Raw genomic sequence first — 20,278 nt, forward strand, 5'->3', positions numbered from 1 at the left:
AGAGGAAGCAACAGCACCTGGTAATTGATTGGATGTGTGAATTGAAAGGGAAGGTTTCAAACATGGAGAATCAAGTGGTATCGTGGATCAAAATAGTGAATTTAGAATGACAGGCTTAAGGACAAACTTGGATATGTTATATATTATATACATTCAGATGAATCTGTCTTGTAGGCTGTTGGAAACACAGGTCAGGGCTGGATATCAGAAAGGAGAAATTTGAAGCAATGGAAGTAAAATGGAGAGAAAGAAGAGATAGACCAAGGAAAGGACTTTGGGAATTATTAATGTCTTCCTGGTCCTTCCAGTCTGGTTTGCTCTGGAGAACAAACAGAAGTCCTTACCTCTAGGGAACTAAGACCAGGGTGGGGGTTCTGCTGTGCTCAAGCAAAGTACGAGTATATAGATTCTTGAATCTTCCTGTTTGTCTTTGTTCTCAGCAAAGCTATTCTTCTGAAGGGAGGTTCTTCAAGTTGGGGAATGGGGGAGTAGGGGGGCCAGGAATTCATCTCCTGTTAGCACTGGGCCTCAAGACTTCTATGTCTGCCCCAATTTCTGAATTTTTCCTCTTACATGAATATTCTTTGCAGATATTGATGAGTGTGCATCCAACCCCTGTGCCCGAGGAGGCACCTGCATTGACCAGGTGAATGGCTTTGAGTGCATCTGCCCCCAGCAGTGGGTGGGCACAACGTGCCAGCTGGGTAAGAAGATGTTCTTGGGGCCTTGGGAAGTATGCTCAGCCCCAGGGACACAGACCCTTGGCTGCTTCTACCTGCCTTACCCTCCAGGCAGACTCACTTGTTCACTTGGCTCACAAGCCTATCTGAGTCTCATCAAACCAAGGCTTTAGACTTTGTATGGTATATCCTGTGTGCCTGTCCCTATTCTGTCATTTTGGAGCTCAGGATTGGGAGTAGTATTTAATTTTCCTTTGTTCAACACAAGATCTTAGGTATTAGTGAGGGAATTGGCACCTAGATGCCAGGCTGCTAAGTAGCAGGCACAGAAGGCAGAACTGCAAGCCTTAGATTAACCAGGCTACATGTTCCCTGTCCCGCTTTCCCCCATTTGTCTCTTCTCTTGTTAGGTTCTGGTACCTCAGACTAATCATCCTGTTCCCTAATGTCACTGTCTCCTGTTTCTTGTCCTTCTTTTCTTCTTTCCCCTTGCTTGCTGGGTGTGGGGGCTCTGGTGGGTGTGCAGGAGCTTGTGTCTGGTGGTGTGAGCTTTATTCTTTTCTCTGTCTTTTTTCACAGACGCTAATGAATGTGAGGGGAAGCCCTGTCTTAATGCTTTTTCTTGCAAAAATCTGATTGGTGGATATTACTGTGACTGCATCCCAGGATGGAAAGGCGTGAATTGTCACATCAGTTAGTATTGCCTCTGATGGGCCTGGGGGAGGAGTGGCCTCATTTCTTCAGAGGGCAGATGTCTTCCTGGTGCCCTGTGGGTGAATGTCAGGACTTCAAGACATGGGAGAACCTGAGTTTGAGTCCCTGATCTGCCACATGTATCCTTATGACCTTGAACGTAACCTCTCCCAACTCCTCCCCTGACCTCTGTTTCCCTATCTCTAAAATGAGACGATTGAAGTAGATGAAATTCTTTCATCCTGTAAGTTGCTCAGCCAAATGAATGGATAGGAAGTCCACCAGCTTCTCCTTGATCTCCAGAGGCTTCTGGGGAGGGAACATCAGGAATGGGCCCTCATTGCTGAATAAACCATACTTCTTCATTTTCTTTAAGTCCTTCTGGCTCTGACCTCAAGAAAGTCATCCAAACTCTTTTTGACCTTGTTTATGGTGACTGAAATATGAAGTATGATAGTCTGTTTTTTGGCTCTAAAATTCCCTTCTTCAGATTTCTCCTTAAAAGACTCTAGTTCATGGGGCAGCTAGGTGGTGCAGTGGATAAAACACCAGCCCAGGAGTCAGGAGTACCTGGGTTCAAATCTGGTCTCAGACACTTAGTAATTACCTAGCTGGGTGGCCTTGGGCAAGCCACTTAACCCCATTTGCCTTGCAAAAACCTAAAAAAATAAATAAATAAAGATCCTAGTTCTTTTATAGATTTATGATGTATCTCTGTCTATCCCTTCATCTTTTGATGACTTTTTAGATAGACTGAGTGTCCATCCCTTTCCCATGATATAATCTCTAAATTTGAGCCAAAGGTATAGCCAAGCTAATAGTTTTAACATGACTGATCCAGTACCTGTTGAAAGACACTTTAGGTGCTTTTCATAAGTAGGAAGACTGATATAGAAGTCACCTAATCATTATGAGTCTGAATTTCCTCATCTGCAAAATAGATTACTGGTCAGTTATGTTATTTTCACTTTTAATCTCTGGTGTTTGGTGTGAGAGAAAGGTAATCTTTAAGTGTTATAAGAATCATACAAGTTATGATTTTCATGAAATGTACCTTGGCCTTGGTTGGCTTTAGAATAGGGAAGATTTGGGTTCAAGTCTATAATTAATATTTTCCTGGCTGTGGGAGTAAGTCACTTAACCTCCTTCTCTTTGCCTTAGGCAACAGTGAGACTTAGTGCATTGTTACAGGGAGTTTCCTTTTACCAATGAGGTCACAGGTCCAGTCCAAAAATACCCACACATACGTAATTATTAGATCTGGACCTCTTCCCTGGATGCTTGCTCAGTATTCACAGATTTTTGACTCTCTTGCCAGTAGAGGAGGAATTTGACCTAAATGTATGTCCTTTGGACTGAAGGAACTCTGTCTGTCTGTTCATCTGTCTCTTCTTTGCATACACATACTCTCTCTCTCTCTCTCTCTCTCTGTGTGTGTGTGTGTGTGTGTGTGTGTGTGTGTGTGTATGGATCTCTGTCTCTGTATCTGTATCTCTGTCTCTCTTTCTCTCCCTCTCCCCCCCTCCCTCCCTTCCTCCCTCCTTCCCTTTCTTTCCCTCCCCTTCCTTCCCTCTCTCTTTCTTCTTTACCCCTCCCCCCATCTTTTATGTTTGGGGATAAACAGTGAAATCTGTATTCTGTTTCCTAGATATCAATGATTGCCGGGGACAGTGTCAGAATGGAGGCACATGCAAGGTAACACTCTCTTTACTTGACTTCTGTAAGCACTTCTTAAGTGCCTACTATGTGTCAGACCTACTATGTTTATCCAAAGTGACAGCCTTTCTGTCTCTAAGATATACCAGAACCCATCTCAAAACCTAGGCCTTAGATGTTAGGCAGAGGAGAAAATATGATTCAGGGTTGGCTTGGGGCATCTATTTGTTTTTCTTGCTTTGTTTTTTTTTTTTAACAAACTATTTGTCATTACTATAACTATAGTCACACCCCGATCTCCTGACCCCTTTCCAGAATATCCTTCTTTTTAAAAATAAATTTCATCATATAAATTAAATTCTTAAATTGGCTGTATCTGAAAATGCCCAGCGGTACCTGTAGTCCATAACATCTCTGTCAAGAGGTGAGTAGCAAACTCTGTCATAGGTCCTCTGGAGTTATGGTTAGATATTGGATTAATTGTGGTATTTCTGGGTTATTTTTCCTTAGAGTATTGTAAACATTGTGTAAATTGTTCTCTTGGTTCTGCTCACTTTAATACAAGTCTTGCCAAATTTCTCTTAATCTATTCCTTTCATCATTTTTAAAGCACAACAATACTTCATTATTTATACATTCACTTTTCATAATTTGTCCAGCCAATCCCCAAATTGTGGGCTGCTCTTCCATAGTTTCCAATATCAAAAAGTGCTGTTATATATATTTTTGTGTAAATGGGTTCTTTACCTCTTATGGTTATTCTAGATCAAAGGGTAAGCAGTTTGATGACTTTTCAGATATAGTTTCAAATTGCTTTCCAGCAATTGTCTTTCTAGACAATTCACAACTGTAATAGTACATTAGGGTGTTTGTCTTCTCATGTTGCCTCTAACAGTTATCATTTTCCTTGTTTCCCATATTTGCATTATGTGAGGTGAAACCTTGAGATGTTTACATTATTATTTTTGTATTAGTTATTTGAAGTATTTTTAATACAGTTTCTAATAACTTGGATTTCTTCCCTTGAGAGCTACCTATTCATATTCTTTGACTGGTTATCTATTGGGGAATGGCTCTTGTTCTCACATGTAGGAAAATCATTCCCTAATATACCTTTATCAGAGAATTATGCTGCAAGAATTTTTTTCCTCCCAGTTAACTGTTTCTCTTCTATATATTTTGCTTGTGCAAAAGCTTTTCAATTTTATAATCAGAATTGCCTAATCCATTCATTTTACTCCTTCAGAATCATTAACTTGAACCATAAGGCCTGATGTGAAGTTTTTCTGTTCATGGTCTATATTCCTCAACCAACCAGTTAGTATTTACTGACTGATGCCTCTAAGACCAGCCTTGTGCTACTCTGGAGGTCAGAGTGGTGCAAAGATTTATGAGATATATTCTTTGCTTTCCTTCATGAGCCAGCTTCCCAGGATCATTCTCCTTCTTTGATCATTGAATCTATTCAGAGGAATTGGTTTTGAATCATGGCCCTGTTGGCGTCATTTCTAACCTTAAACAACTTACTTGGAATATCTGGATTTCAGATTCCCCCCTCTATAAATGATGGGGTTGGACTTGATCAGTTCCTTTTTAGCACTAAATCCTGGGACCTTGGCTAATAGCCATGACTCAATAGCACTTATCCTTCTGAGGCCCAGTTTTTTTCCCCATCTGCAAAATGTCAAATAATAATGTAATATAAAAAATAATATCACTTGGCACCACCTATTTCTCAAGGTTAATATAAGGGTTGCATTTAGCACATCTCATAGGAGTGGTGGTGGAGGTAGTGGTGGTGATGGTGATGGTGACGATGATGATGATGATGATGGTGATGGTGATGGTGATGGAGTCTTTGTCTCTCTGCCCTGTGTTAACTAGGATGAGGTGAATGGCTATCAGTGCCTTTGTCCCAGAGGCTTTATAGGCAAGCACTGTGAGCTGGAGAAGAATGAATGTGCCAGCAACCCCTGCCAGAATAGGGGACTCTGTGAGGACTTAGTGGATGGCTTCCGCTGCCACTGTACCAAGGGTTTCTCTGGTCTCTTTTGTGAGGTAAGTGAGTGACTTTTCTCTGTCTCCAGGGAATGTTGATGCCACATGGGCTTATGGGACCATGGAAAAGGAGTCTAGAATAAAAAGAGCCATCTCAGAAGTCCAAGTATCCTAGGGTACTGCAGAAAGAACAGTATTGGTTCTTTGAGGTCTTTCTGCGACCAGAAGGTGACCCTAGGAGGTCTGACTGTAGTGTATTATTGAAGGTCCATCTCCTCTGTTTTATTTAGTTATCAGTGAACACAAGTCTCCTCTAAATGAGCACATTTTGGAACTTTGCTGAGACCAAGTGTTTGACAAGATGGAATTCTAAATTCTAACATATTTCTAAATCCAATTGAATCCACCTCGGCCTGCAGATTGAGAGATGTTTGTTTCGAAATGAAAAGCGTTGCTTAGGATCCAACTTCCCCCTTCTCTCTTAAGTGGTATTGGACTTTTGTTACCCCATATAAGAGGAGTACCAAAAGGCCCCCATCTGGCTCCCTATCTGGCTTCATGGGAGGTAGTGAGTGATAAAAAGTCTCTTTGTGTTGTTTAACTTATTGTTTCTCTTATCATGATCCCCAGGGTTTGTTTTGATTTTTTTAAAAGAATCTTTTAGCTGTTTTGCCTTGGGCATGTTAGCCTGGGGGAGAGTGAGGCACATTTCAGCTCAATTTAAGGGAAAAACTTCCTCACCCTCAGAGAAGTATAAAACTGGTTGCTGTGGTGAGGGAGTAAGTTCCCTAACTCTGGAAATCTTCCAAGCATTTGCTGGAAGTGTTATAGAGGAGATTCTTTTTCAGGTATTGAGCTGGACTAGATAGGTGGCCTGTGCTCAGATTCCAGCTTTGAGATTATGTGATCTTAAATTACAAGAGGTATACTTCAGCCCAATATGAAGAATAATTACATAACAATTAGGGCTTTCCAGAACTGGATGAGACCTCCTCAGAGAGCTAGTGAGCTCCCCTGTCCCTAAACATCTGTGAGCCCAGGCTTTCTTAATGACCTCTTGTGATGAATGTCATAGAGAAGATTGCTGTTCAGATTGCTGTCCAGCCAGGGGTCCTTGGAGGCTCTTTCCAGATCCAGAATTCCATGACTCTCAGTCTGCTATTGACCATGGCTGTGAGGGGTCTTGATGATTTGGGGCTGGGCTGAAGTTAAATAGGCTGAACTGGCTGGCTGTTTTCCTTGTAACAGGAAATCTTCCCCCCCTTCCCCTACCCACCTTCATCAGTGCCCCGGCGCCGAGTGGAAATTGGAAAGGGAAACTCTGTTGGAAGGAAATGAGTGGAGGTGTCTGATAGGAGAGATCTGAGAGCTTGCCTCATTCTCAAAACGCTTCCCCTCGGGTCAGCAGTCCCCCCTTAGAAAACACACAGGGAAGCAGCCCAGCCAAGCTGAATGCTTTCCTGCGCTGCTTCTTAGGAGACATTGTGGTCATTGTGACAAGAACATGCGATTTGGAGCCCAAGACATGGATTTGAATTGCAACTCGGACACTTAACCTTCGTGAGCTTTAGCAAATCCCTTAATCTTCTTGTGCCTGTTTCATCATTTATAAAATGAAGGCACTGGCTTGGGCTGGGCAATTTTTCTAAGATCCCTTCCTGCTCTGAAATCCCATGTTAATAATTAAAGTGTATCTGGTTTGCAAACAGAGAACAATACTTGGAATTCACTATTGGCAACATCTAAATGTTACCTATCGTTTCTTTGGCGATCATGTACACCGGAGTGGAGAGGGAGATTGTGAGGAGGGGGTGAGTAGGAAGAATGCTTAGAGAAAGAGGCACATGGTCATCTTTCCTCTCTAGATGCTGGCAGATAGAATGAGAGCATTCTGACTGCTCTGGGGCTTCCTTGGAGGGAGACCCAGATAGATATCTCCTTTGGCCCCTGGTGTTGCTTGCTGGAACATGATGGTAAATTCTGTATAGAAATAGGATAAGCCTTTTTCTGAGAAGAGGAATGACTTTTTTTTACAAGGAATCATTGGCATCACAGTTTGAGTTTTGTTTAAATTTGAGTTTCAGAAATGGTGGCAGGTCCTTAGGAGAAAAAATAAAGAGTTTCAATTTTTAAAGAGACATTTCAGACAGACTTTTGAAGCTGGTACAGCCTAAAGGGCTTTCCTGTCATGAATGAAAAGTCCACATGTTGTCTGGATGCCTTCCCAATCCCCTCCCACCCCCTGTCCTCTGGACGCAGGCAGAGGAAACACCACTCCATCCCTGTGAAGGTCAGAGAGTGCACCTCTGAATGATTCAGGCAGTTTGGCTGGGAAGCCTCGGGCTGGGCCTCCCACAGACATGTTTGGAGAAACACAGATGTTTCCTTCTAAGATATTCTGGCATGACCTGTGAGAGCTGCTGACTTCCACTAGGCTGCACTGATGGTCTAGCGTCAAGACTCGGAGATCAAGTCTCCCTGTTCTCTGCCCTGGTCAGACTATATCACCCATGGCCCCTTCTGGGCACCAGATTTTAATAAGTCTGTTACTAAGCCAGAGATCAATCAGGATGTGGAAAGATGGAAGACTGACAGATCAAGACTGGTTGAAGGAACTGGAGATTTTTTTTACCTGAAAGAAAAGCAGCCCAGGGATTGTATCCAAAAATTCTGCACATAGAAAGGGAGAACTGTTTAAGCTGAGAGGGCAAAATTTAGCATATTATAGACTTCAACTAAAAATGAAGATTGATTTTCAAGATGGACTAGGGTGCTCTTGAGTGGGACTGAAGCCTCCTTCTGCTGGAAGTGTTCAATCAGGGACTGGAATGATATGTACAAGAGATTTTCATTCAAGGATGGTTTAGGCTAGGTGTCCTCAGACATCTCTTGCCACCCTGAGAGTCTCAGATTCTGTAATAGAATGATAACGATCAGTAGTCACCTTCAAAAAACTCTTTCCCTGAGACACTTTTCTTTAAGAAATGTTCTTGGGGTGGCTAGGTGGCACAGTGGATGGAGCACCAGTCAGGAGTACCTGAGTTCAAATTCAACCTCAGAAACTTAATAATTGCCTAGCTGTGCAAAAACCTAAAAAAAAAAAGTGTTCTCCAAGTCAGAGTTGTCAGACATGGTACCCACAATATTCTTGAGCACTGCTGAATCAGATAAAAACATAATTGGAAAATATTTTTTGAATTTATTTATTTTTGAATTTTACAATTTTTCCCCTACTCTCACTTCCCTCTCCCCACCCCTACAGAAGGCAGTCTGTTGGTCTTTAAATTGTTTCCATGCTTTACAGTGATCTAAGTTGGATATGTTGAGAGAGAAATCATATCCTTAAGGAAAAAAATAAAATATAAGATAGCAAAATTGCATAAGATTACTTTTTTTTAATTAAAGGCAATAGTCTTTGGTCTTTGTTCAAACTCCACAATTCTTTCTCTGGATACAGATGGCATTTTCCATTGCAGATATCCCAAAATTATGCCTGGTTGTTGCACTGATGGAATGAGCAAGTCCATTAAGGTTGATCATCACTCCCATGTTGCTGTTTGGGTGTACAATGTTCTTCTGGTTCTGTTCATCTCGCTCAGCATCAGTTCATGCAAATCCTTCCAGGTTTTTCTGAATTCCCATTCCTCCTGGTTTCTAATAGAACAATAGTGTTCTATAATGTACATATACCACAATTTTGTTCAGCCATTCCCCAGTTGATGAACATTCACTCAATTTAATTGGAAAATATTTAATAAAATACATCAAAACATAGTAAAACATAAATAATGTTAATATGTGGCTTTTTAAGACAATGTAGCCCACAGAGATCCTTAGTATACTGTAGTGGCTCCTATTTTTATTTGACACCACCACTCTAAGACTTTTTTTCCAGTGGAAGATATTGTTGGTGTTGGGCTGAGGAAAACAAGTTTTTGGTGTGCTTCACCCCACGTTTCTTGAGCCCAACTATTAACAAGACTTCTTGCAGGGCCACATTGGGGGGGGGGTCGTGGATAAATGGTAACTACTCTGCTCCCTAAATGTCACAATCTTAGCCCAGTGACTGGGCAGCCTGTTATGAGACATGTGCAGATGAGAAGACGAACAGAATTGGAGGGGAACGAGACATCCAGGGATTTGATGTTTTAAAATCTGGCAAACAATTCACATTCCATCTGTGTCCAGTACCTCCTATGTCCAGAATCTTGGATTTGGCATTTCTTACATTATAGCTTCATCATTTGGAATTACTCTATATCTTATCTGTGCCTTAGCAGATACTCTTCTTGTAAACCATTGTAACTTAAGAAAATTTACTTCTCAGCTAATATAATTGTGATGACCTTTGCCACATTTAACTTGGATGACAAATGGACTCCATCACCAAGCCCATCCTCAAAGACTTCCCAACTTGAATGAGGTCTGTGAGAGCTTGGGCTTCCCTAGTATGGTCTTCAAGAGTCAAAGCCTCCTCCCTGGCATCATGAAGAGGCCTAGTAAATCACTGAAGTTAAAGGACCCTTATTTTGAAGCTTGACTTAGATTTTCCTAAATTCTGGGTTTGTTCAGGAAGATGCAAAACTGCCTCTGTGACCCAATGATCCCTTTTTATTCAGATATAGCCATGGCTCCTCACTCCCCAGCCCTCATTTTGTTACCCCCCAGCAAGATGGGGGGAAGATTCAGCTACTTGCAGTTAGCCTTCTCTGTTTCTTACCTGAGGCCTCCCCATTTCTTGTGTCTAGTTGAAGGAATTAACCTGGAGAAGAGAGGACTTAGGGTTTGGAGTATAACTATATACTATATTAAACTATACTAAGGTCTGTAGGACATGACCCTGTTTCCTGTGGTAGGTCTAGGAACCCCCAAGTCCCCCCAGAGGAAATTATAGCTCATATCTAGCATCTGTCCTTCCAGGTGGACATCGATTTCTGTGAGCCTTACCCCTGTCAGAATGGAGCCAGATGCTACAGCCTGTTGGGAGATTATTACTGTGCCTGTCCTGAAGACTACGATGGAAAGAATTGCTCCTACCTTAAAGACCACTGCAGAAATGGCTCCTGCAAAGGTGTTTGATTCCCTTCAGTTTCAAAATGATAGTCCTTTTACAATAGATTTAGAGGAGGAAAATACCATATTAACCATAAAGTGCTATAGAAAATGGGAACAGTTGTTTAACTGATACTCAAGTGGACCTATGAACTCTTCCATGTAAGTCCTCCTTTCAATTTTGGAGGTTATAACTGAATAGTAATAGGAAGGCAGTACACAGTAGAGTCACTAGTGCTAGGCAGGGTTCTGGGTTCTAGTCCTTGCTTTGCTCTTCCTTAGCTTGCCACTTGTAAACTGAGAGGTTTAGAGTAGAGAGCTCAAGTCCCCTCCAACTCTCTCACACTGGGTCTTCTGGTCTATATTGTCCCCTGCACAGGGTTCTCATCTGTTACCATGGGTCTAATCCTTTCCCTGATCCTTGGTTACTGAAGAACTCTAGACAAATCACTGTCCCTCTTTGGATGTCAGTTTTCCTCACCTGGCAAAATGGCAGGAGTCCCCCTCCTTCCCAACCTGTACAAAGATAAAAGGATCATCACTAAATAAAAGATGGGAAAAGTAGCTTGTTAAGGATGTTATTAGATCCTTCTTGGCTTAGTGTTTGGAATTCCCAACCTAGTCCCTAGTCCTTGCTCCAAGGTGGACTTGGTTTCACCTGAATGAAATGGGATTCTGTTTACATTCATTGTTGTACTAAATGTTCCTGTAGACCTAAGAGTCTATGAGAGTGTTGAAGATGATTAGGAACAAAAGATGCTTTATCAGCCCAGTTAAGTAGTATTAACATTAACTTTGTCCTTCATTGTCCAAATGTGGAGTTTTAAAAACTGCCCTCAAAATCTACAGGTTTTCATTTTTTTCTAAAAGGCTTTCAAATCCTTTGTCTCCTATAACAGTAACAATAGTGCATAGTTCTCTTGTCCTTTCAGGCTTCCAAAACATTTCACACAACTCTGGGAAGCACATCATAGAAGGACCTTTATCCCCTAATTTATAAATGAGGAAACAACTCCTACAGGTCAGAATGATTGGTCCAGTGCCATGTGACTAATAAACATCACAATGGAAACTTGACATTAGCTGTCCTAGGGACCTCAATTCCAGTTGTGCACTCACAAATACCTGGAGTCTGACTAACCTCTCTTGATTTTATAAACCCTGTAGAAGTGTTCTCATCCCTATTTTATAAAAGGGAAATTGAGCCTAGGCACAGACATAAATCTATCAAGGTCACTCTGAGTCAATGGCAGAAACAGGATTAGAACTTATGTCTCAATTCCTAGCCCCAAGGAAACAGGATGACTGGAAATAAATACTCAATTCCACCGGCTCACATTTTTGTCAAATAGCAGATTTGAACTCTCTTCTTCTTCCTCTGATTTGGGGAGATAGTGTACAAAAGTTAATGGAATGGTGTGACAGCCAGGAATCCGGACATCTTAGAGCCACATATCCACTACTCTCTCTCTTCCTTTCCTCCCTCCTTGTCTCATGTCCAGTGATCGACAGCTGTGAAATTGAGATCTTTACCAACACCACAAGATTCATCTCTTCCAATGTGTGCGGGCCCCATGGACACTGTATCAATCAGCCTGGGGGTAACTTCACGTGTACCTGTGAGAGTGGCTTCACTGGCACCTACTGCCATGAGAGTGAGTCTGAGGTCCCTGCCCATTTTTTCCTTTCTTATTGGCCCTAAAAAAAGCTAGAAGTCATCTGGGTTCTGTGTCTATCAGTTGACGTTGGGAATTTCTGTTTGGGTTGTTTTGAGGGTTCAGACTTGAATATTTCTTCCAACCCCTCAGGAGGGATGGTCTTGCTGCAAGGAGTGGGTACCAGAACTACCCACATATTATTCCCATCCTCATCCCAGTTGGGTGGGAAGGAAAGCAAGTTCTCTTAGTTAAGCATATGTATTTTCCTCAGTGGGACTTCTTATGTAGGGTGGGGGGAGATCAGGGAGAACTTCTTTCCTTCTCTGTCCCATTCCAGTGACTCAGCTCCAGCTTTTCTCCCTCCACAGACATTAATGACTGCCTGGGGATGCCTTGCCAGAATGGAGGCACTTGTATTGATGAGATCGACTCCTTCCAGTGCTTCTGCCCCAGTGGCTGGGAGGGCGAGCTGTGTGACACCAGTGAGTAAACCCTGGACCATGTAAGATGTGGACCCCCCCCCCCCCCGCACACAACTGCTTTTAGGCAGGCTCTAATCTTCCCAGCGTGTGAGGGTCTAATTAAATTATCCTTCCCCTTACTAGCTGCACAGACTTGAGCAAGGAAGCTTAATTTCTTTGAGTCTCAGCTTCTATATCTGTAAAATTGGCATAAGCTTGTATTACCCCAGAGGCTTTTAAAACCTTTTAAGGCCTATACATCAAAATTGGAGATTTGGGCAATACATACAGTCCTCCAAGTAGCTTTCCCCAGTTATTTCTTCATCTTTACTATTAATAACAGGTAGTATCAGTATGGGGGCCCAAATAAAAGAATATTTCATTGACCATAATTAGAAGAAGAAATCTTTCTGTCCCCAGAAGAACCCAGAGCATCTCAAAATTCAGCCACTAGACTGTCAGCTGAGAAGTAATTTTCATAGGGGGCAAATTCAGAATTTATTTTTTATCTTAAAATCAAAAAATACCTCCCATACCTGTAGATGGTCAAGTCTTACCTGACTTCAGTGGGTTTACTATAGATATAAATTACAATTGGGTTATAGTAGTAGTGGGAGGCTAAACTTCATTTTTCTTCCTTCACTTCCTTTCTTTATTCACTTTGAATATTACCTTGTTACCTTGCCTCCCCCCCCACATTGGGAGAAACAATCTATCCATCTCCTTATAAATTGTTAATTAGAAAGGAAGTTTCAAAGCCTTGTGGCCTGGATGAAGGTTTCTGTGTTACTGTTTGTGACCAATCAAGTAGTCAATATTTAGAAAACTGAACCCTGACCGTAGTATTCGGGGGGGGGGGGGTGGCATTAGCCCGGAAGTAAGATGAGGAGCCAGACATGAGAAATCACCATAACTTCCCTGCAGAGGACCAAGGTATGCATTCTGACTGTGTTATTTGCTTACCTATGTGACCTTGGAGAGCACCTCTGGGTTTCACTTTCTTTCTCTATAAAATAAGAAGGGGTAGGCTATCTAATCAATATTCTCCCTTCTAGCTTTTCCCTGAGCTTATTCTTGAGCTCCCTAGTATTGTGTTGACATTAAAATGAATGGCAACATTAAAGCTGGAAGATCAGATTTAGAAGCAGCATAGAAGAGTGGAAAACAATAGATTTGAAGTGAGACACCTTACTCATTTCCATACCTACACTTTTATTTATGCTGTTCCCTCTGCCTAGAGTCCTCTCCCCATTTTTTCTCTATCAAAAATCTTATCCTTTCAGGCCCAATTCAAGCCCAGTCTCTTCCAGGAAGTCTTGCTCAATGTCCCCCTGCCCACACTGCTCCCTTCTTGAGCTGCAATCTTCCTTATTACTTGAATCACATAATTGAATCATGACCTGTCTTGTTCATTAGTCTACATTTGCAAGTCACATCCATCCCCAAGACTAGTAGCTCCCCAGGCAGAATGAGTCTTCTTGTCTTTCTCAACAGAATAGCCAGCAGAGAGGATTGAGGGAAGATTTAGAATTAAATATCCTTCTTTTATGAAGTGGAAGAGACTTTAGAGACTGCTGAGAAACTAAAACCCTCAGAGGAAAAGAAGTATATGACTAGGGTCACATAATGAGTGAGTGGTAGAACCATAGCTAGGACCTAGATTTTCTGTCTCAAAGCCTAGAACTCATTCCTCTAAGTATGCCTTAGATTAGTGAATTTAGTACAATTATGATCAAAAATCAGTATTTAACAGAACAGTGGTAGAGGACTTCCACTTACATTCCAACAAATAAGAATTCCAGAAATACCAGTGATCGGAATCAGAAGTCTTCTGTATCAGATAATATAAAAGATGTGGTCCATCAGGAGTGGGTTGAGGTGTCTTCCCAGGGAAGTCAGCATGCATTTAGGCAAGAATGAAATCCAGTGAAAGGAATTAAGAGACCTGTAGAACAGACTAGAGCCATACCAGAGATATCAGTGTGAGTACAGGTAAATAGACCAGAAGTGATTGGAGGTAAGGAAAGAAACTATGACAGGAAACCAGCACAAGTTTCCACAAATGAAGCTGAAGTCAGCCCTTTGTCCTAGCAGAGTGAAGGTCAAGGTCCAGTACTCAAGGCCCTGAAGCCAGATTCTGGCCCTTGCCATTTATAACAGAATTGAGGATGGAACCAACTCCATTGGATAATTCAGAAGGCAGATGGGTCCATGTATTTATTATTCCTTGGAGCCATAGTAGAAACAGAGTCAACTTAACACCCACATACTGGTACAGGGTTCTGTGCAGGAAACCCCAACCAGTATAATAGTCAGCATCTCAGTGGGACCTCTCAGAGCCAGAGCCATAGCAGAGAATGGAAAAAGATTTGAGTTCAGCCAGGGTCAGACTCTGAAGTAGACCACCAGAAGATGGAGACAGAATCTTGGGATTGAGGCAGTGGGTGGAACCCAATGCCACCACAGCATCTGAACTGGCAGTGTATTGACTTACAGAATATAGAGGAGACAGGACCAAATAAGGTGTATTCAACCCACCCAAGAGTGTTCTTACAGGCTAGTACACAAAATTGCAGTGTAAGAATTGATGCTGAAAATATGAATAAACAGAAGAAGAGATCAATGTGGAAAATTGAGTGAATCTTAAGGAAAAGCCAGAATAAAGAGTGTAGTTCCACAATATCATCAGAAGAGAAAATGACTATAGGTTATAGGGAATACTAGAACTGATGAAATAAATACTATAGGACATTAAAATTTTTAATTAGAATCTGGAAGATTCTTAGAACAGAAGCTAGGAAGCCTTACTACCCAAGTAATTGAGTCCTTGGAAAAATAGAATGGACCAAGTAGGATTCCATGAAATATCCAGAAAAATAGTAAAAATGCTGGAAATACTGAAAACTATAGGAAAGGATTGGGAGGGAAATGAAGGAAATATAAGATATAATCTTTAAAAAATAGTTAATCTGGAAAAGAGAACAAAGAATGAGAATGAAAAAAATCATCAGTTTCTAAAAGACTTTCTAAAAGCATGAAAAAAAAACTCTGACTACTAGAGTTCACAAAAATCACAAGTGAAGACTGCCCAGATCTTTCAGAACCAGAGAACCAAGTAATGACTTCTGGTCACCTTCAAAAAAGGAACTCCAAACTTAAAAACATCCAGGAGTATTATGGTCAAAATGCAGAACTTCCATTCAATAAAAAATATTGTGAGTAGTGAAAAAGAATTCAACTACCAAAGAACCAATTAGGATAAGACTTGGCAGCACCTACTTTAAAGGATAGAAAATCTTGGAATATGAAATTTTTTTAAAGACATTATAAAGTATTACAATCAAGAATAACTTTTACCCTACAAAATAGAGTATTACTCCTAAAAGGGTTTGGGGTACAATGGAGTGGGAATGAATCTTTAATAGAATGGTGAAGGCATTGCTTTAAAAATTTAAATAAAATCTTGCAAATAAAACCCTGGAGATGAGAAAAGGTTAAATACATTTGGGTAAATGGAAGAGGTTAAATAATGATGAAATATAAAGTTTTGGTTTAATGGGGGAGATAAAAGTACCCCTTTAGCATCCTAATATCTTTAGGGGTCACAAAAGGAATAAGATGGAGGACCTATGATGGACTTTGTTACATTTTTTAAAGGACAGAAAAGAGGTATTCTATATTGGGGAAGAAGTTAGATAGAAGAGGGAAGAATTTATTGGTTTGTATCAGTTGGATGCTAGAGATGAGAGTATAAACAAAAATGGGATTGTAAGGAAGCAGGCATCTCATTAATTCCCTTTGATTTGAACCAGACAAACACAGAATATACACACATAGAGTTTAGTGTAAAAATGTATTAAACGGTGTAGAGACAGAGTTGTTGAGAGAGTAGATCAGAGAGGTAATAGGCAAAAGGAAAGCAAACATCTATTTCAGTAGGTTGATCATATAAGAAATGATTGAGAAATGGAAGAACCAAAAATTGGGTTTGGAGATTGATGAATACAGTAAAGAAAAAAAAGAGTTGGAACAGAGGACTTTAATTATGGATTCGTAGTGATAATTAGATTGCTTCTTCCTCCCTTGAAAAGGGCAGGAAGAAAAGAAGGAAAGGTATAATTGGGTTATGATGAAGAGAAATTACACCATTAGCAGCAGTAGTAACTTTAAATGGGATTAATTTACCTATAACAAAGAGAAGGGGAATAAAATGAATTAAAAAACAGAATTTGACAATATGCTGTTAAAAGAAATAGATTATTAGGTTTCATGTAGAATTAAAATGAGAGACCGAAACAAAATTTATTTTGCTTCAAGTGAACTCAAAAAGCAAAGGAAGCCACCATCACATTGGTATGACCTAAATAAATAACATTCTTTATGAATATGATTAGATTTAAGGTATTAGACCTGGCAAATAAAGTGCCAGAAGAACCATGGACAGAGGTTCACAGTATAATATAGGAGGCAGCAACTTAAAAAACTTTAGAGAAGGAGAAGAGAAAGAAAGCAAAATGACTGTCTGAGGCTTTACAAATAACTGACAAAAGAAGGAAAGGGAAAGACATAACCTCATGAATGCAAAATGCCAGAGAACAGTAAGATTTTCTTAAATCAGCAAATGCAAAAAAAAAAAAGGCAACAGTATAATTATAATGAAAATTAGAGTTAAGGAAAAGTTCCTCCAAAAATAGGAAAGATGAGAGACAAAAATAGTATGGATATAAGAGAAAGAGAAGAGATTGAAAAGAGGTGGCAAGAATATACAAAAGAACTATACAAAAAAATCTTGATATCACCTATCACTACAATGGTATGGTTATTGATCTAGAACCACACATCTGGGAGAATGAAGTCTAGTGGGCCTTGGGAAGTATATTGCTAGCAATAGGATTAAAGTGCCATTGGCCAAGCTATGTAAAAGATGGGATTGTTAAATCGCCACATTCTATATAGCAACAAATTTGGAAAAACATAACAGAGGCCACTGAAACAGAAAAGATCAGTTTATATCCCACTCCTAAAAGAGAACAATGCCAATGAATATTTGATTTACCAAACATTGGTGTTCATTTTGCACATCAGTAAGGTTAGACTTAAAATACTGCCAACTAGGCTTCAGCAATATATGAACCAAGAATTACCAGAATAATGAGTTGACTTTTGAAGTGCCAGAGGAACTAGATAGCAAATTCTCAACATTCAGTATATTCTGGAGAAAGCAAGAATGTCTCAGAAAAAATTAACTTCTGCTTCATTGGTTACACTAAAGCCTTTATGTGGATTACAACAAAATGTGACAAGTTCTTAAACAGAATGGAGTATCTGATCATCTTACTTGTCTCCTGAGGAACTTGATTATGGGCTAAAATGCACCAGTTAGAACTGTACATGAAACAAATGATGATTAAATAGGAAAAGCAGACTTTCAGGGTTGTTTGTCACCGTATTTAACTTACGTGCAGAGTACATCATGCAAAATACATATCTTAGATTGTTGATAATTTCTCTTGGCAACCTCCAATCCAGATTTTGATTCATCCAGCCCAGAAGAGACCTTTCTAACAGAGGTCCATATAGTCAATGCTATGGTTTTTCTAGTAGTGGTATATAGCTGTGAAAAATGGACTATAAGAATCCACAAATCAAGTTTTTGAATTGTGGTGTTGAAGAAGACTTTGAGTATCCCTTGTACAGCAAAGGAGGTCAAATCACAAGGAAAACATCAGTCAGTATGCAAGACATTAATTCAGACTAGTCACTTGGAAGGTCAGTACTGAAGCTGAAGCTTAAATGTTTTGGCTTCATAATGAGAACATGGGACTCTTTGGAAAAGACCCTAGTTTTGGGAAAGATTGAAGACTAAAAGGAAGAGGACAGCAGATATGGAAAACTGAACATGAATTTGGATAGATTTCGAGAGAGTGGATAATAGAAGGGCCTGGCATGCTCTGGTCCATGGGATCAGAGTCAGACACAATTGAACAGTAACATCAGTTATCTCAGATAAACTGACAGACAACATAGATTAAAAAATTAACAGAGAAACTTAAAGGTGTACCATAACTGACAGAATAAACCATTTAATAATATATTTACCTAATATGAGTTTCTAAGTACTTGAAAGAAAAGTTAAACTACAAGGAGAAATAGAGAGCAAAACTCTAATATTTGGAGACATCATTTTGCCCCTTTTAGACTTTGAGACAAAACTAGCAAAAAGCTATATAAGAAAAAGATTAAGTACATGAACAGAACTCTAGAAAAATTAAATCTGATAGATTTCAGGTGGTTATTGAAAGGGAATATCTGTCATGTTTAAAGACATAAAAACCTCACCAAAAAAGCAAAATATCGTAAATATGAAATTTAAGAATTTTTAAAAATTGAATAAAATAGGAGGCTAAAAACAATAAATAAACCTTAAGCTAATCTGATTTGAAAAAAGAAAGACTGCTAGTATCAAAATGGGAAAATAATCCACAACAAATGAGGAAGTAAAGGAAATTATTAGAAATTATTTTGATAATCTTTAGGTTGTTACTATTCCCAGAACACTTGGTTTTATTTACCTATTTGTGTAATTACTCAGTTCTTGGTGAGGGTAGAGATGGCAATGGGGAGATGGGAGATGGCTGTAGGGGCTAGGTTGAAGTCTGAGGGGCATATATTACTGGGTAACAGAATCTTGGCTCTCCTTGGGTATAAGGAGATGGGTTGGTCAAAATTACAGCTATGGTTTGATGCATCTGGCACTTAATACCTACTGTCTCTTCATAAAGAATCCTTGCTGTTTCAGATAGGTTAGCTTACCTACCTCTTTGATGGCGGCCGATCATCCCTTGTGGGTGGTGATGGAGACTGAGATAAAGTGTCCCTTATCAAAAGAATAGATGATGACTATGAAGGTCCAGGGCAACTAATATAAATTTAAAACCAAGAGTTAGCTTAGCATCATCTTCAGTGGAGAAATACTAGGGACTTTCCAGTAAGATGAATAATAAAGTAAGGTTACCTATTGGCACCATTATCATTTGATATAGAAAAGTTATAACAGTAGGACAAGAAAAAGAAATTCAGGGAATAAATATACTCAAAAGAAGAAATAAAAGTATTTTAAAAAATTTTTAAACAAAGGATATATATTACTTTGCCCTAGACAGTTAATTTAAAACCAATTGAAATAAAAAGAAGTTAGAGGGACTTATTCAGTAATATTTGGAGTACTGCTTTATGTTGTAGTAAAGAACTGGAATCAAAATATTTACCTTTCAAGTGGAAAATGACTTAAAACACATGTTATTTAAATGTAATGGAATATTATTACAGGGTAAGAAATGACAAAAGGGATGAAATTAGAGAAATCAAGGAAGACTGGTATGAGCCAAAATGAGTAGAACCAGAAGCACAATTTATAGAGACTATAATTTTTGTGAAGAAAACGTAACTTTCAAAAACCTAAGGACTATGAATAGTGCCATGATCAGTCAATCTTAGAAGATTGATGGTCAATCATACTTCCCACCTCTCCTCACAGAAAATAGACTAGGTTGCAGAATAAGATAAATGTCTTCAGACATATTCAGTGTTTACATTTGTTCCATATATCTTTTTTTTTTTTGGCTTCACTGAAGGACTTTTATTTTTATTTTTGGAGAGTGTTGCATTTTATAGTGGAGGTGTAGTGAAAGTAGTATAGAGGGGCAGCTAGGTGGCACAGTGGATAGAGCACCAGCCCAGGAGTCAGGAGTACCTGAGTTCAAATTTGGCCTCAGACACTTAATAATTACCTAGCTGTGTGGCCTTGGGCAAGCCACTTAACCCCATTGCCTTGCAAAAAAAAAAAAAACCTAAAAAATAAAAGAAAGTAGTATCAGAAAAGAAGAAAAGGAATATAATATCAGTAAATTACTTTTTTAAAAAAAGAGAAGAGCCAAAGAAATCACCCAGATAAACAGGGTAGTGAACAATTGGATATTTAAATAATTTAATTTTATAACATTTATCACACCCCTGCCACTTGCAGGGTTTGACAGGAGGCTTGTTTGCATTCCCAGTCCTTCATAGGGAGAGGTGGGCA

At 39.7% G+C, this 20,278-nt stretch overlaps 1 protein-coding gene across 4 annotated transcripts in view; it reads left to right on the forward strand.

Annotated features, from left to right (window-relative positions):
• JAG2 (jagged canonical Notch ligand 2) overlaps nt 1–20,278 on the forward strand; it is a 142,209-nt gene that overhangs the window by 100,526 nt on the left and 21,405 nt on the right. For 3 of the 4 annotated variants that reach the window (XM_074213477.1, XM_074213479.1, XM_074213480.1), the window contains 7 exons: nt 591–704; nt 1,260–1,373; nt 3,022–3,068; nt 4,914–5,087; nt 9,948–10,098; nt 11,582–11,734; nt 12,106–12,219. In XM_074213477.1, coding sequence (XP_074069578.1) covers nt 591–704; nt 1,260–1,373; nt 3,022–3,068; nt 4,914–5,087; nt 9,948–10,098; nt 11,582–11,734; nt 12,106–12,219 — 867 coding nt within the window. The remainder of the gene's footprint in view (nt 1–590; nt 705–1,259; nt 1,374–3,021; nt 3,069–4,913; nt 5,088–9,947; nt 10,099–11,581; nt 11,735–12,105; nt 12,220–20,278) is intronic. The other variant, XM_074213478.1, reaches the window with a different exon arrangement.

The sequence above is a fragment of the Macrotis lagotis genome, chromosome 1 (assembly GCF_037893015.1).
Source record: "Macrotis lagotis isolate mMagLag1 chromosome 1, bilby.v1.9.chrom.fasta, whole genome shotgun sequence".
Classification (NCBI taxonomy): Eukaryota; Metazoa; Chordata; class Mammalia; order Peramelemorphia; family Peramelidae; genus Macrotis; species Macrotis lagotis.